This window comes from Papilio machaon, chromosome 11 (assembly GCF_912999745.1).
Source record: "Papilio machaon chromosome 11, ilPapMach1.1, whole genome shotgun sequence".
NCBI lineage: Eukaryota > Metazoa > Arthropoda > Insecta > Lepidoptera > Papilionidae > Papilio > Papilio machaon.
This window is the reverse complement of record NC_059996.1, coordinates 7210738-7225080: the sequence shown is the minus strand read 5'-3', so window position 1 is coordinate 7225080 and position 14343 is coordinate 7210738. Positions and strand designations below refer to the sequence as shown.

The 14343-nt window shown below is 34.3% G+C and overlaps 2 protein-coding genes across 2 annotated transcripts; both read right to left on the bottom strand.

Moving 5' to 3' along the window:
* Positions 1-7078: 7078 nt before the first annotated feature.
* Positions 7079-9490, bottom strand: LOC106707404 (juvenile hormone esterase). Its single transcript, XM_045679915.1, has 3 exons — positions 9277-9490; positions 7810-9155; positions 7079-7341 (listed from the first exon to the last, which is right to left on the bottom strand). The coding sequence occupies exons 1-3, from the start codon at positions 9403-9405 to the stop codon at positions 7170-7172; spliced, it is 1647 nt and encodes a 548-aa protein (XP_045535871.1). The 5' UTR covers positions 9406-9490; the 3' UTR covers positions 7079-7169.
* A 2552-nt stretch (positions 9491-12042) lies between these two features.
* LOC106707283 (juvenile hormone esterase) lies at positions 12043-14140 on the bottom strand. The gene is made up of 3 exons (XM_045679916.1): positions 13996-14140; positions 12538-13874; positions 12043-12228 (listed from the first exon to the last, which is right to left on the bottom strand). The coding sequence occupies exons 1-3, from the start codon at positions 14122-14124 to the stop codon at positions 12057-12059; spliced, it is 1638 nt and encodes a 545-aa protein (XP_045535872.1). The 5' UTR covers positions 14125-14140; the 3' UTR covers positions 12043-12056.
* Positions 14141-14343: the final 203 nt, after the last annotated feature.

Below are 14343 nucleotides of genomic sequence, written 5' to 3'. Positions count from 1 at the left end.
CGGAAAGGTTTTAAAACTGGCCAATTTTGCAAACTTTGAAAGAAAGAAAAAATACTATGGTAGACTACATTGTGGTTAAATTATATTTGATATACCTTTTCATTTTATATCTCACCCGTTTAAAAAAGTTGTCATTACCTTTTTGAAATAATGAATAAAAAAATTTAGATCTAATCTTTTCCATAAAATTGATTACTTCTTGTAGGCCGGTTTTAAAAAGAAAATAAAACTTTATTCCAAATTTAAAAAAATGCAGCCAAAAAGTTGAATTAGAATAAATAATGAGTATTGTGTATTTTTTACATTGTAAAATATTTTGATTTCAATAAAAAAAATCTAAATAACACAAAATATGACTTTTATTTTTAGAAACTTTTATAAACCATCATTTCAATGCTGGTAATAATATCAATATTTTCTTGCCTCTTGTCACTTCGAAGATGATTTTAATTAATTTAATGAGGAAAGATGGATCCACATTTATTCAAATTGCGGGCAAAAAATTATGATTTTGGAAGCTTACATTATTTATAGATATATGCTCTGAATATTTTGGACTCAAAGAAAACAAATACCTACGGACACTACCTGAGCTCCTTAGATGTTATAAAAACTCTTTAACTTTAAATGCCCTCTTTAGGGAATAAAATTTTGCTTCACATTTTTTTGTTTTCTCTCCAATTCTTCGTTGTAACTTCACGCAATTTCCAACATTATCACCGGTTGAATAAAGATGAAATTCGTTTGAGTAGTTTAAAGGTGACATTAATACGAAAATTAGCTTGTCGTGTTGCGTCACGAACTGTTGACTTCTTTTTAGCGTACACACGACACAATCTGTGCACAGTGCCTCACAGTGCCTCACCATGCCTCACGTTGCCTCAAAGTGCCTAACGGAAGCTCTAACCTCATTTTCCCCCTATTTAAAAATGTTTCTCTGTGCAAACAACTGAGGTTGGAACACGCTATCTCCGGGGACCTACTTTTTATTAACATCGTGACCCGGTACTTTTAAATTGGGTCGTATAATAATGTTACGGATGACGCAGGGAGAAGTTTTTCATGAAACGGAAATTAGAATCTCTGCATGGAAAGCAAGGGACACGGTAAAGAAAAGTAAACAGGCATTGAGTCCAAAGTTTATTTTATTTTCATGTTTTTAATTCAACTAGTGGTCGCCTATTGGTCGGAATTCTTCATCTTCTTATTAACTTTAACAGCGTCAAATTCCACGTCCATCCATTGGGGCAATTTTCTTAAAGTACAAAGTTTTTGCTTCATCTATATCTATACATATTAATAAAATTGGAGTGTTTGTATGTGATATCTAAAAAATAATCTTGTTTTAAAATTGTTCTCAGTCTGTTTGTCCGTAAAGCCGCGTTTGTTCCGAGTAATCTACGAAACGGTACGGCAGGAATGATTTTGACGAGTCTTTGACGGGATGGTAGCTGATACACGCGGTACTATAGGCTACGTTTTTTTTTTAAATTCTGCGCTGACAAAATCACAGGCGACCGCTACTTTCATAATTAACCCTTATGTTTAATTTGTTTCGTTGTCAATTGGTAATTTGACTAATACCTGTTAGATTGCCAAATCAAATCAATTTCAGTACAAACAATTAGGACGATAAACAATATTGTTAACCGTAAAAAATCTTTGAAAATAAAACATAAACCATTACGCGCTAAGCATACTTATCTGTAATAAGCAGGTTAAGCTTATTGGCTTTGTGCATCCGGACTACTTCCGGACTCAATATTTCCTTTTGTAGAGTGAAGTCAGCGCTCGCCATGAAAATTAAAGATTCTATCAGCATAACGAGCTCAATTGCCTTGGAATTAAGTACATTTGAAGTTGCATTAATTCTTTTACTTAAACAATTTTAGTTATTACATAATAAATCGAGACACTTAGATAATTTAAATTTATGGATTTAAACTGCAATATTTTAAAAAAAAAAAACTTCATATCAAATACTCAATAAAAAGTTACATTTCAAACTCAAAAAAACCACAACATCTAAACATGACCAGTACATCAAAGTTTATTATGTCTTGCAACCAAAGTTCAACGATAACATCGACACAAATCACTGCAAACAGTAATGTTGGAAAAGGCCATAAATAAATTATGTGGATAACGTTAGAACGATACAAGTTTAAAATTCCGTCGCGATCAAAGTTGCGCGGCGAAGCAAAAAGATAAGGCGGCGTGCACACGAGCAGACGCGAACCCGGACGCCGCTTCCGTTCCCTCTACCGAACATTATTCATAGTCTGAGCGCTCAAACTTCCTGCCATACATGACGAAAGTTCAGATGAATGACTGTTGACTTTACTGTGACCGTATCTACCGTGTGCAGTATCCGATTTATAGTAAAATAAAACTTTAATAAGCCTGTTAGAATAGTTTAGTCTCACGGAAATCTCTATTCTATTTTTGGGTAGTCAACGTGAGTGAGATGTTAAGAAGTTAACTATAGCGATTAAAAAACATAGTCTAGACATAGATTAGACTACTTATTAAGTTTGCTTTTTAATTTCGCGCAGACGAAGGCACGGGCAAAATGTAGTCACTTAGTAAAGTTATATTATTCTTGTGATGTCTTTGTCATGCTTTCTATCCTCGAAAACTAGCGATAAGATCAAACAAATCGAATCCATGTTCAATTTATTTCTATAAGTTACAAGAATTAATTATGAACCTCATGACTCTAATGAATAGGCGGAGGAAGCCTTTGTTGTTAACGCAAAAAAACGACAAAACAATACCGGCTTTTGTCTCTTTAAGAGGGCGTTCTAAGTTCCCGGAATTTCTAATAAAAAACTCGCAAATTGAATTTGCCACTTTCCCAACTCGGATGATTTAAGAATGAAGATAAATATTTTTTTTTTTGTATTCTTTATGTATGAATGTAGAGTAGTGAAATGATTGATCTTAGACTACAAACAGAGCATTATCCGAGATGAAATTTGCGTTCAAATATAATTTGCTTCATTTCTTTGTAACCTCAAGGGTACGCTGAAGATGCTTGTAATATTTTTATGGCAGTTATTATTCTACGTATCTACATGAAAAAAATTAAGCTTGAATACATGGTATAACTTCGGTGGCTCAGGGGTTAAGCAGTCGACTTACAATCTACAGGTTCTAAGTTCGAATACGGGCATGTACCAATGTATTTTTCAATTTTCGATTTACATATGTATATGGACATTCTTACGGTGAAAGAAAACATCGTGATACAACCTGTACATATCTGTGAAGAAATTCAAAGATATGTGTGAAGTCGACTCATCCGTACTGGGCCAACGTAGTTCACTATGACCTAGCCAATCCTAACATAGGGTAAGCTCCGAGCCCCTCAATGGGGACGTACAGTGAGCTTAAGACAAACATCGTTACTGAAGATGATTTATGAATTAATATCGTTCGTATAAGGACATACTAGAAACCCTTTCGTTTTATGAACAGAATACATTTAAGAAATATTTACCTGTAACTAATATTAGAAATGCGAAAGTTGGATGGATGTTTGTTTGAAGATACGAGTGTTTCCGGAATGGTTCAACGGGTCTTGATGAAATTTGGCACAGGTGTAGAACATAGTCTGGAAGAGCACAGAAGCTACTAGTTACTATTAAGATCATTTTTTATTCCGCACGGAATTAGCTAGTTAAATCTAAAACGTATATGTCAATCGATATTAATATGAAAAGCACATTTGCGGAAAAACTCGGTTTCATCTTCGGTAGATAAATGAATTCGTCGCGCGTTCCGCCTCCACCACCGCCTCATCGGAATGCCTCTCGTTACACATCATTACGATATGTTTTCGCTTCTTGACATATGACCACGTTTGCTAAAGATTCATTTAGAAACCAACTATTATTGGATCTTTAAATGTTCCGTTTTGTCATTTTATTAAACAAAATCTACTATTGTTAATCTAAAGTAATTATCGCTTTTGAATTCAACTGAATGAGTCAAATGTTACGCCACTACCAGACGCCAAAGGAAAGGGATTAGTTCAATTTTACATACACATACACTATAGATGATCGTCAGCATAAATTAATTACAACTATTTCGATGATTCTGGGGTTTTCCATAAAAAAACCATTGTTACTATGTTTATCAACAGATTCATTGCTCATACTTACTGAGATGATATAACTATCATATGTATGATATGCTAAGGGAATTATATTTTTAATCTTTAATAAAGTGTACAAAAGCTTCGAGTATAAAGTGCGTGCAACAACCGAAAAGGAGGCTTGCGTCACGTCGTGTTCATTATCATTTGTATTCAGAGCTGATGGGGTGCGAGGGAGGTGCACCTGGAGTGCTGTCAGCCAACATGATTTATGTCTGTGCAAAAGTGAACAAAACTCCGCCGCTTTGTATGGAAATGTTCATCCTTTTCATTTGACGACCTTTTGTTACTACTTAAAATTTGAATACCTCGTGATACGAATCTAATTTCCTGAATTTTAATTAACAAATAAGACGCTTTGTAGTATTAATATTTTCGGAATTGATAAGCTCAGGGGTTCACCTTCTAAATCAATCTATCTTCCGCCTATTATACGATATGGGTGTCATATTTACGCGTTAACTCTATTACATGACATTCTTACCTCAAAGCATCCCCATAGGCTGCTAATAAATATTAAAATTAATATCTGTTGTAAAATCCTTACGGAATATGTTAACCGTTCCGAAGTAATCTACTATGACCTACTGTTGGATTAGGTCGTACTTTAACATGCCACCTGTGCCTCAATTGGAAACAAATGCCAGTCAAAGCCAAGTAATATTGACTTACGTTGTCTCTTATTATTTACTTACATTGTTATCCAATTAGAACAATACTTTCTTAAGAATGCGGTTACTTTTCCTGTCCATGCATGTATTTACTATTTTGTTTTTGTATAATTTAAGTTTCCGAGATTTTAAAGAATATCCCAATTCCTAAAAAGAAACGTCCCAACATACAAATATGCATTGTCGTTTCAATAGTCGTATTATCTAAAGAGAAAAATGACACAAAAAGAATTTGTAATCGTGCCTTTACCTTAAAACTTACACATGAGATTTACCTGTAGCAAATATAAGGGAAAATGAGTTGTGAAGTTAAAGCGAAAAGACAGAGCGGCGACCTAATTTCCTTTACGTTGAGACTTCAGAATTGTTGTTTAGTTTTCAAACGCATAGAGAAGCGCCTATTGTTTATGTGTTGATGATAGTTCAGTGTTACATTTTTAATACAAAAAGTAAATTTGCTTCAAAATATTATCAGTCGAAGATATTTATTTCCTACACATTTAGGTTGCACGAAAATTACATTATTGGCGTTTTTATATCTAAAGTTTGCTACTCTGGACACAAGATAGTAAACGGGAGAGAAGAAATAATAAACAAGTAAAAGTTCCATATGAACTGTTTCTAAATAAAAAGATTACTTGGGTCATAACTGTATTGTATATATTTACACGTTATGTTATAATTGTAAAATGTAATTTAAATCAGTTGGCTCAATAATAATATGATAAGCGTTCGATTACTTCCTACAAATAAAATTGTTATTTGACGATAAGGTAGTATACAAGTAGATAATGCTGGTAAATAAAAAAAATAATAATATCTAATTTAAATATCGATTCCATCGAAAATGGAAAAGATTCATAAATCGATCGATACTCAAGCCATCTCTTGTCAAATGAATTGTCAACTATTCATCCTTAATATAAGTTACGTGATTACGGTACATATTACATATCTAGTTATACATGAAAGAGTGAATGACTGAATGAATGAATATATGAGTAAATGTATAAATGCATAAATTTACAGAGATGATGATGAATGAATCAGTTCTGTTATATGTGGTACCTTCTTCGCCGAATTCACTTCACTAACAAACTCTTTGAGGAGTTCGTCTGAGTGAAAGTGATAAATAAGCTTATATGAATTATAAGTCTCCCTCACCCTTTTGGGGGATATCCAGATAATGAATATAAGATGAGAGAAACCTTTATCTGCTCCGATACAAAAGTCAATGTTTACTCAAGCTGAAAACATGGCCAAATCAATACATAGTATAAAACAAAGTCGCTTTCGCTGTATGTCCGTATGTATGCTTAGATCTTTAAAACTACGCAACGGATTTTGACGCGGTTTTTTTTAATAGATAAAGTGATTCTTAAGGAAGGTTTGTATGTATAATAAATGCATAATAATAATGTACTACAGTATTGTTCACCTTAAAAAGTTCAACAAAAAAGTCCGCGATGGTATATGTCTATCTCTTAGAGATAACCCAGCATAACCATTTTTATTCTTTTACGAAGTGATTTTAAACAATACAGCATTAATCCTTATCCATTTAGGTACCTTAAATAAATTGTGCATTTATTCTGTAGTAGGTATATTTTGCATTGCACCCGTGCGAAGCCGGGGCGGGTCGCTAGTTAAATATAAGATTAAAAAATCTTAAAGCTTTTAATTTTCTATTTTTTTTTATTAAAGAAGTAAATTTCCTTTTCCTTCTGTTCCATTTTTATTCTCGTTTTTCTCCCTCAATCATCATCGCTGGCTTGTTTCTGTCCAATATTGGACATAGTCCTTCCGCAAGGCATTCATGTTAAATACTCTGTCTCAATCTTACTACTTACAATCCTTACTAATATTATAAAGGTGAATGTTTGGGTGGATGGATGGATGTTTGTTAGAAGGTACCTCTGTAACGGCTGCATGTATCTCGATGAAATTTGGCATAGGTGTAGACCATGTTTAGAGGAACACATAGAATACTAATTAAGTTTATTTTTTATCATAAACGCTAAAGTTTATATAAATGCATGTTTGTTATAAAATATCTCCAGTACGGCTAAACCGATCTCGTTGAAATTTAGCATATAATGTATTTAACACAATGAAAAAGAACACATACGCTATCGATGACCGAGGAAATGAGTACGTTGGTAGGATGATTTTTATTCACATGTTTAATCCAAGCAAAATTCCACAACCGCTTAACGCATTTTTTTGACCGATTTTATTAATTCTACGTAGATAAAGTCGTGGGCAAAAGCTATACTTTAAAAAATGCACTGTTAATTGATATAACAAATTTTATTAAAGCAACTCTATATGTTATTTCATGGTGCATACTTTGGACAATACTTTGTGTAAATCTGTTCCCAGAATTCCAATTCATCTTTATCCGGTCTGGTACCAGCCACCAAATTTTCACCAATGTCCAAAAAATCTTGTCCTTCCAAAGTGTACGGCTTCCATATAACACCAAGACTCTCATCCGGAGTTGGGTTACTGTGAAATGAAGAATGTAATCTATATATATATAAAAGAAAGTTGTGTTAGTTACACCATTTATAACTCAAGAACAGCTGAATCGATTTGACTGAAAATTGGTGGGCAGGTAGCTTAGAACCAGGAAACGGACATAGGATAATTTTTTCCCCGTTTTCTATTTTTTATTCCGCGCGGACGGAGTCGCGGGTAAAAGCTTGTTAATAATAAATCTACTCCCTATGGTTCGATTTCTGTCATCTGTCAATTTCATGTGTCGTGAAAGAAAACATCGCGATGCACATTCATCTGCCAAGAAATTCAAAGATATATGTGAAGTCACCAAAACAATTTTCAATCACTCTTAGTCCGTTCATCACTTTAGAATCTTTTCATTATTTATTTTAACTGAATTGAAATAAAAGACATCATATCAACAACAAAACCATGGTGAAGTTTAAGATTTAAATAAGTTAGTGAATCACTTACCCGTATTTTGCAAAATTTGTCCAAAGTTTTGTAACTTGATCAATCAATTCCATCAATCTGGAGTTGTTTTCGATTTCGGGGAGAAAATCTGCTAACAGTTTCATATGAAACATATAAGGAAGTTCATCTGCGTGACAGACTAAAGTCTTATCATGCGATGCAAACAAATCATTGACTCCCATCATGTGACTGATAACATTTAACTCAGACTTACAGGTAAATGTATATAGAAAAACCTTGTTTTTCCCTCTTTTTGCACAAATTTTTTGGAATAAAATCGTTGGATATTTAAAGACTTCCACACCGAGATACTTTTGCAAATTATACAAATTATCCATAGATACATCCTCGTCTTTAAAATAGAATCGTTTAATCATTTTACCAATTTCCATTTGATCGATTAGAGGACAATATATAGACATAGTTTGCGGCACCAAAAATTCGGCATACTTATTGGCCTGGGATATCATTTTAGATATATCTTTACCGCCTCCCAGAAATGCAACTCCGTCATCTTCAGTGTAGCCTTCCATAACATCAACACCCTCATGTATGCCGTAATTACGTAATATCTCGATAGGCTCACCGACCATGAACCGTTCATTGTTTCCGAATTGCTTTTCTACAACAATACTGAAGGGTACAATAAAAACTTCTTTATTTGTTTCCGCATACGTCACTGTAATGTGTTTGTTTACGAGTGCTTCAACAGGTAGTGCTTTGAAAAATTCATATATTTCTTTTTCGTCCTTTGAATTACATCCTAATTCTCTAGCTAATTGCAATGACCTTTCTTTGACCATAAAGCCTGTAGCCCAATGAGCAGTAGCGATCCCGCTTTGTGGTATGGCTCTTTTAAATAAGCCTTTACTCATGGGCGATAAAAGGTGAAGAGAAACGCTGCCCCCTCCGGCACTTTCTCCGAAAATCGTAACGTTATTAGGATCACCCCCAAAGTTACTGATATTCTTTTGGACCCATCTAAGTGCAGCAACCTGATCCTTCATGCCCGCATTGCCGGGTACATCTTCGGTATCTAAGCAAAGGAAGCCAAGTATCTCGAGTCTATAGTTCAACGTGACAATAATAACGTCGTGTCTTATTAAATAATTTGGTCCGTAAAATTCATCGGAACCACTTCCACCAGTGAAACCTCCGCCATGAATAAAAACCATGACCGGCAGCGGTTTTGTGGGTTTTAGGTTTGGTGAGAAAACATTAACGTACAGGCAATCCTCGCTTCCTTGTTTCGCTACTTTTGAAAAAACAACATTATATTGATAACATTCATTTCCTAACTTCTTTGCATCTCGCACTCCATTCCAAGGTTTTACTGGCTGAGGTGCCTGTAATAGTTATAATGAAATAATAAGAGTTACTTTAGTTTTCTAGCAGATAAAAAAGTTCTTAGAAAACCGAGGAAGCTATCTAATTTTTTATTCTATTTATTAATAGACGTATATTTACCTTGAACCTCAGGTCTCCTAGTGGTGGTTGGGCATAAGGAATGCCTCTAAAGCTATAGATCTTTCCCCCATATTTATTATCGGTCACCTCTCCTTCTAATATGCCATCACTTATTCGCACCTGCACCATTTTTAGTGGTCTACCAAGCTAACCGACAACGACTGAAGGCGTATAGCCAAAACATCTAAATATAACGCCTCAATCTAATCTAATGCCGATTGAGTGTGAATCAGCACAAATATTCTTTGTGCTGGTACAGACTGTATCTTGATTACAAAATGTGTGTGTACGTTATCCGTACAAAGCCAAATGAGTGTGAATAAGCATAAATATTGTTTGTTTGCGCTTCCCGTCTTGATAGATTTGTTTAAATAAATACTAAAAAAACACCCGAGGACCGACGTCATCGTACGCTTTCGTATTTCATTTAGTCACGCACAATCAACCTATCGCTGCTGAAACAGTAAAACGATAATTTGCGGTATTTTAATGTACCAGACCTCCGTGATTTTTTCCACGATAATTTTTACATTCGTATTAGAAAAATAGCGAGATTAGTTTTGTTGTTAATATTTTTTTCATCATGTACATATTTTTGTTACTAAAGTAAAAGTATTGACGTTATGTATATTATTACGAACAATTTTATAAAACTATAAGCGGTCGCCCACGACTTAGTCAGAGTGGAACAAAATAAAAAATTAGCCTATTAGTATAATATTCCTGGACACATCGCCTAATTTGCCTACAAATTATCTATCACGTGGATAAAGTTGCGATCGCTGGTTATTATATAAAGTATGAATTTTGGCTGGCTGACTGGCTCTAAAAAGTACTAAAATTTTTCGTCGCTTAATTTGTTTATTTCTATGACCTTGACCTTGAATATTTATCTTCGTTATTTGAAAAGGTTTTGAAATTACAACATATTTTTTTTATTTAGTTGCTGCAAAAATAGGATATTTTTTTTTCTGTTCTTTATTCATGTACAAAATACTAAGACTTTGCAATCAAAGTCTTAGTATTTCTTAGTCATAGTCTTTGTAAGTTCAATAGCAACGCCAATGCGTTGCTATTGAACATACAATATATATATATAAAGGTGCACGTCCACGTAACGCCTTTTCATGGATTCGAATCCAGTAAATTGGTCCCATTGAGACTGGAGGCCAGACGTGACCGGCTTGAAATGCACGTAAAAATTTTATCTACGCTAAGGGACTCGTCGATTCATATACGTACTCGTAAGCGGAACTATCCATTTTTAAAGGCAAAACTAATCTGTCAAAAGTATCAATATAAATAAATATATGAATGAAAATTGAAATTAGTTTGTTTGTCACATATGTGTTTAGTTCGTTAAAATTTGTTTAAAAAAAAAAACATTTAAATCCTTTTGCTTTTCTTCCTGTCGTGTTATTTTACATTTGTCTTGATTTGTTTAAAGTCTGTAAAATCTTTCAAATACACAATAAAAATTTAAAATGTTTAGGTGTTTGTATATCGATGTTTATTGTACCTACATTACTTTGTTTTTCCAGTGATGTTAAGAGCATACCTTTACAGAAAAATCGTAAAAACTAGTGCTCTTTAGATGATTCTTTATGCTTTTAAATGCTGTTTCAAAATTCACCTTTATCCGGCATCGCATTTTATTTTTTATTTTATTTTCCATTCAGCAAAAAATGTTGTTAAATGTCCAGAATATGAATCGAACAAAATACAAGCAATAGTGTAATTTAAAACTCAATACTCAGATTATAAGACTATAAAACTCCGGAAAAGAATATAATACGAATCAAAAATACAATTCTGATGGTAAAGTGAGTAGAGTAAATTAAGGTTCGAAGACTCGTAAAACAATTATGGCCCAGTCAACAACTTGGTGTTCCAGCAGATTGTTATACCTCATTCTTCCAACGATACGAGGTATGACCTAGGTTTCGTCTTAAATTTCGTGGCCGAGCCAGCGAAATCTGTGTTCTCTGTTCTCCGCCGATATTTTGCTCGGCCATCTATTAGCCTACGTCGGTCGTCGTCGTCTTCGTTGGCCGGATCGTAGACCGACAAGATTATCTGAACCGGTAGGCATAAGACAAACCAAATTGTAGCGCATAGGTTATCACCTGCCTCTCTCATTGGTTTAAATATCCTTGTTTGACTATACAAATAATAATGACAAGATATAGATAAAATCGGCTTTGACCACAGCCCTATGTAAAAATTATTTTTATCAATGCACGATAGAATAGAAGATAACTGTATCCATTCTTTCTCAAATTGATAATGTTACTAGTTAGCAATCCTGAATTACATTAAAAAGAAAATGCTTATCTGAATGCATCATGACTCTTTTAAATACTTTGGAACATGATCTGCATTTTACATGTTGTCATATCTAAGCGAAAATAAAGTTGATAAAGCCATAATCGAATTTTTAGTGATAATTTATTATTATTACGTCATACGTTTTTCTGTATTTATCTCACCGGCAAATCGTGTAAATCGCCCATTTGTAATTTGCCCAGCAAATCTTCCTAATATTATAAATGCGAATGTTAAGGTGGATGGATGTTTGTTTGAAGGTATCTCCACAACGGTTCAATGGATTTCAATGAAATTTAGTACATATATAGAACATAGTGTAATGTGAGATTCTTTTCACCGATTTTTTTTAATTCTGCGCAGAAGAATTCGTGGGCAAGTCATACTTTAAAAAAATACACCTTTTATTTTTTATGACAAATTTTATTAAAAGAACTCTACTCGTATATGTTATTTCATGGTGCATACTTTGGACAATACTTTGTGTAAATCTGTTCCCAGAATTCCAATTCATCTTTATCTGGTCTGGTACCAGCCACCAAATTTTCACCAATGTCCAAAAAATCTTGTCCTTCCAAGGTGTACGGCTTCCATATAGCACCAAGACTCTCATCCGGAGTTGGGTTACTGTGAAATAAAGAATGTAATAAGTAATAAATCTACTCCCTAGCCTGGGTTCTATGTCTGTCATTCTTAATGTACTTTAAAATTTTTAATTTCATGTGTCGTGAAGGAAAACATCGCGATGCACATTCATGTGCGAAATTCAAAGATATATGTGAAATCACCGAAAACAATTTTCAATCACCCTTAATTCGTTTAGCACTTTGGAATCTCTTCACTATTATTTTAAAACTGAATTGAAATAAATGACATCATATCAACAACAAAACCATCGTGAAATTTAAGATTTAAATAGGTTAGTGAATCACTTACCCGTATTTTGCAAAATTTGTCCAGAGTTTTGTAACTTGATCAATCATTTCCATAAATCTGGAGTTTATTTCGACTTTGGGGAGTAAATCTGCTAACAGTTTCATATGAAACATATAAGGAAGTTCATCCGCGTGATTGACTAAAGTCCTAGCAAACAAATCATTGACACCCAGTATGTGACTGAAAACATTCAATTCAGATTTGCAGGTAAATTTATATAGAAAAACATTGTTTTTTCCCTTTTTTGCACAAATTTTTTGGAATAAAATAGCTGGATATTTAAAGACTTCGGCACCGAGATACTTTTGCAAATTTTCCAAATTGTCCATAGATACATCCTCGTCTTTAAAATAGTATTGTTTTATCATTTTACCAACTTCCATTTGATCGATTAGAGGACAATATATAGACATCATTTTCGGCACCAAAAATTCGGGATACTTATTGGCCTGGGATATCATTTTAGATATATCTGTACCGCCTCCCAGGAATGCAGCTCCGTCATCTTCGGTATAGCCTACCATAACATCAACACCCTCATGTATGCCGTAATTACGTAATATCTCGATAGGCTCACCGACCATGAACCGTTCATTGTTTCCGAATTGCTTTTCTACAACAATACTGAAGGGTACAATAAAAACTTCTTTATTTGTTTCCGCATACGTTACTGTAATGTGTTTGTTTACGAGTGCTTCAACTGGTAGTGCCTTGAAAAATTCATATATTTCTTTTTCGTCCTTTGAATTACATCCTAATTCTCTAGCTAATTGCAACGATCTATCTTTGACCATAAAGCCTGTAGCCCAATGAGCAGTAACGATCCCGCTTTGTGGTATGACTCTTTTAAATAAGCCTTTACTCATGGGCGACAGAAGGTGAAGAGAAACGCTGCCCCCTCCGGCACTCTCTCCGAAAATCGTAACGTTATTAGGATCACCCCCAAAGTTACTGATATTCTTTTGGACCCATCTAAGTGCAGCAACCTGATCCTTCATGCCCGCATTTCCGGGTACGTCTTCGGTGTCTAAGCAAAGGAAGCCAAGAATCTCGAGTCTATAGTTCAACGTGACAATAATAACGTCGTGTCTTATTAAATAATTTGGTCCGTAAAATTCATCGGAACCACTTCCACCAGTGAAACCTCCGCCATGAATAAAAACCATGACCGGCAGCGGTTTTGTGGGTTTTAGGTTTGGTGAGAAAACATTAACGTACAGGCAATCCTCGCTTCCTTGTTTCGCTACTTTTGAAAAAACAACATTATATTGATAACATTCATTTCCTAACTTCTTTGCATCTCGCACTCCATTCCAAGGTTTTACTGGCTGAGGTGCCTGTAAAAGTTATAATTAAATAATAAGAGTTTCTTTAGTTTTCTAGCAGAAAAAAAAGTTCTTATAAAACCGAGGAAGCTATCTAATTTTTTATTTTATTTATTAATAGACGTATATTTACCTTGAACCTCAGGTCTCCTAGTGGTGGTTGGGCATAAGGAATGCCTCTAAAGCTATAGATCTTTCCCCCATATTTATTATCGGTCACCTCTCCTTCTAATATACCATCACTCATTCGCACCTGCACCATTTTTAGTGGTCTACCAAGCTGACCGACAACGACTGAAGGTGCAAAGCCAAAACATCGAAATATAAAGCATCAATCTAATCTTACGCCGACTGAGTGTGAATCAGCACAAGTATTCTTTGTGCCGTTACAGACTGTATCTTGATTAAAAAATGTGTGTGTACGTTATCCGTACAAAGCCAAATGAGTGTGAATAAGCATAAATATTGTTTGTATGCGCTT

Excerpts from the sequence above, each read along its gene's own strand:
- LOC106707283 (XM_045679916.1), bottom strand. The coding sequence starts at position 14,124 with ATGGTGCAGGTGCGAATGAGTGATGGTATATTAGAAGGAGAGGTGACC. Across the intron at positions 13,875-13,995 it reads TAGGAGACCTGAGGTTCAAG|GCACCTCAGCCAGTAAAACC; the intron begins GTAAATATACGT and ends TAACTTTTACAG. Across the intron at positions 12,229-12,537 it reads ACAAATTTTGCAAAATACGG|TAACCCAACTCCGGATGAGA; the intron begins GTAAGTGATTCA and ends TTTATTTCACAG.
- LOC106707404 (XM_045679915.1), bottom strand. The coding sequence starts at position 9,405 with ATGGTGCAGGTGCGAATAAGTGATGGCATATTAGAAGGAGAGGTGACC. Across the intron at positions 9,156-9,276 it reads TAGGAGACCTGAGGTTCAAG|GCACCTCAGCCAGTAAAACC; the intron begins GTAAATATACGT and ends TAACTATTACAG. Across the intron at positions 7,342-7,809 it reads ACAAATTTTGCAAAATACGG|TAACCCAACTCCGGATGAGA; the intron begins GTAAGTGATTCA and ends TTCATTTCACAG.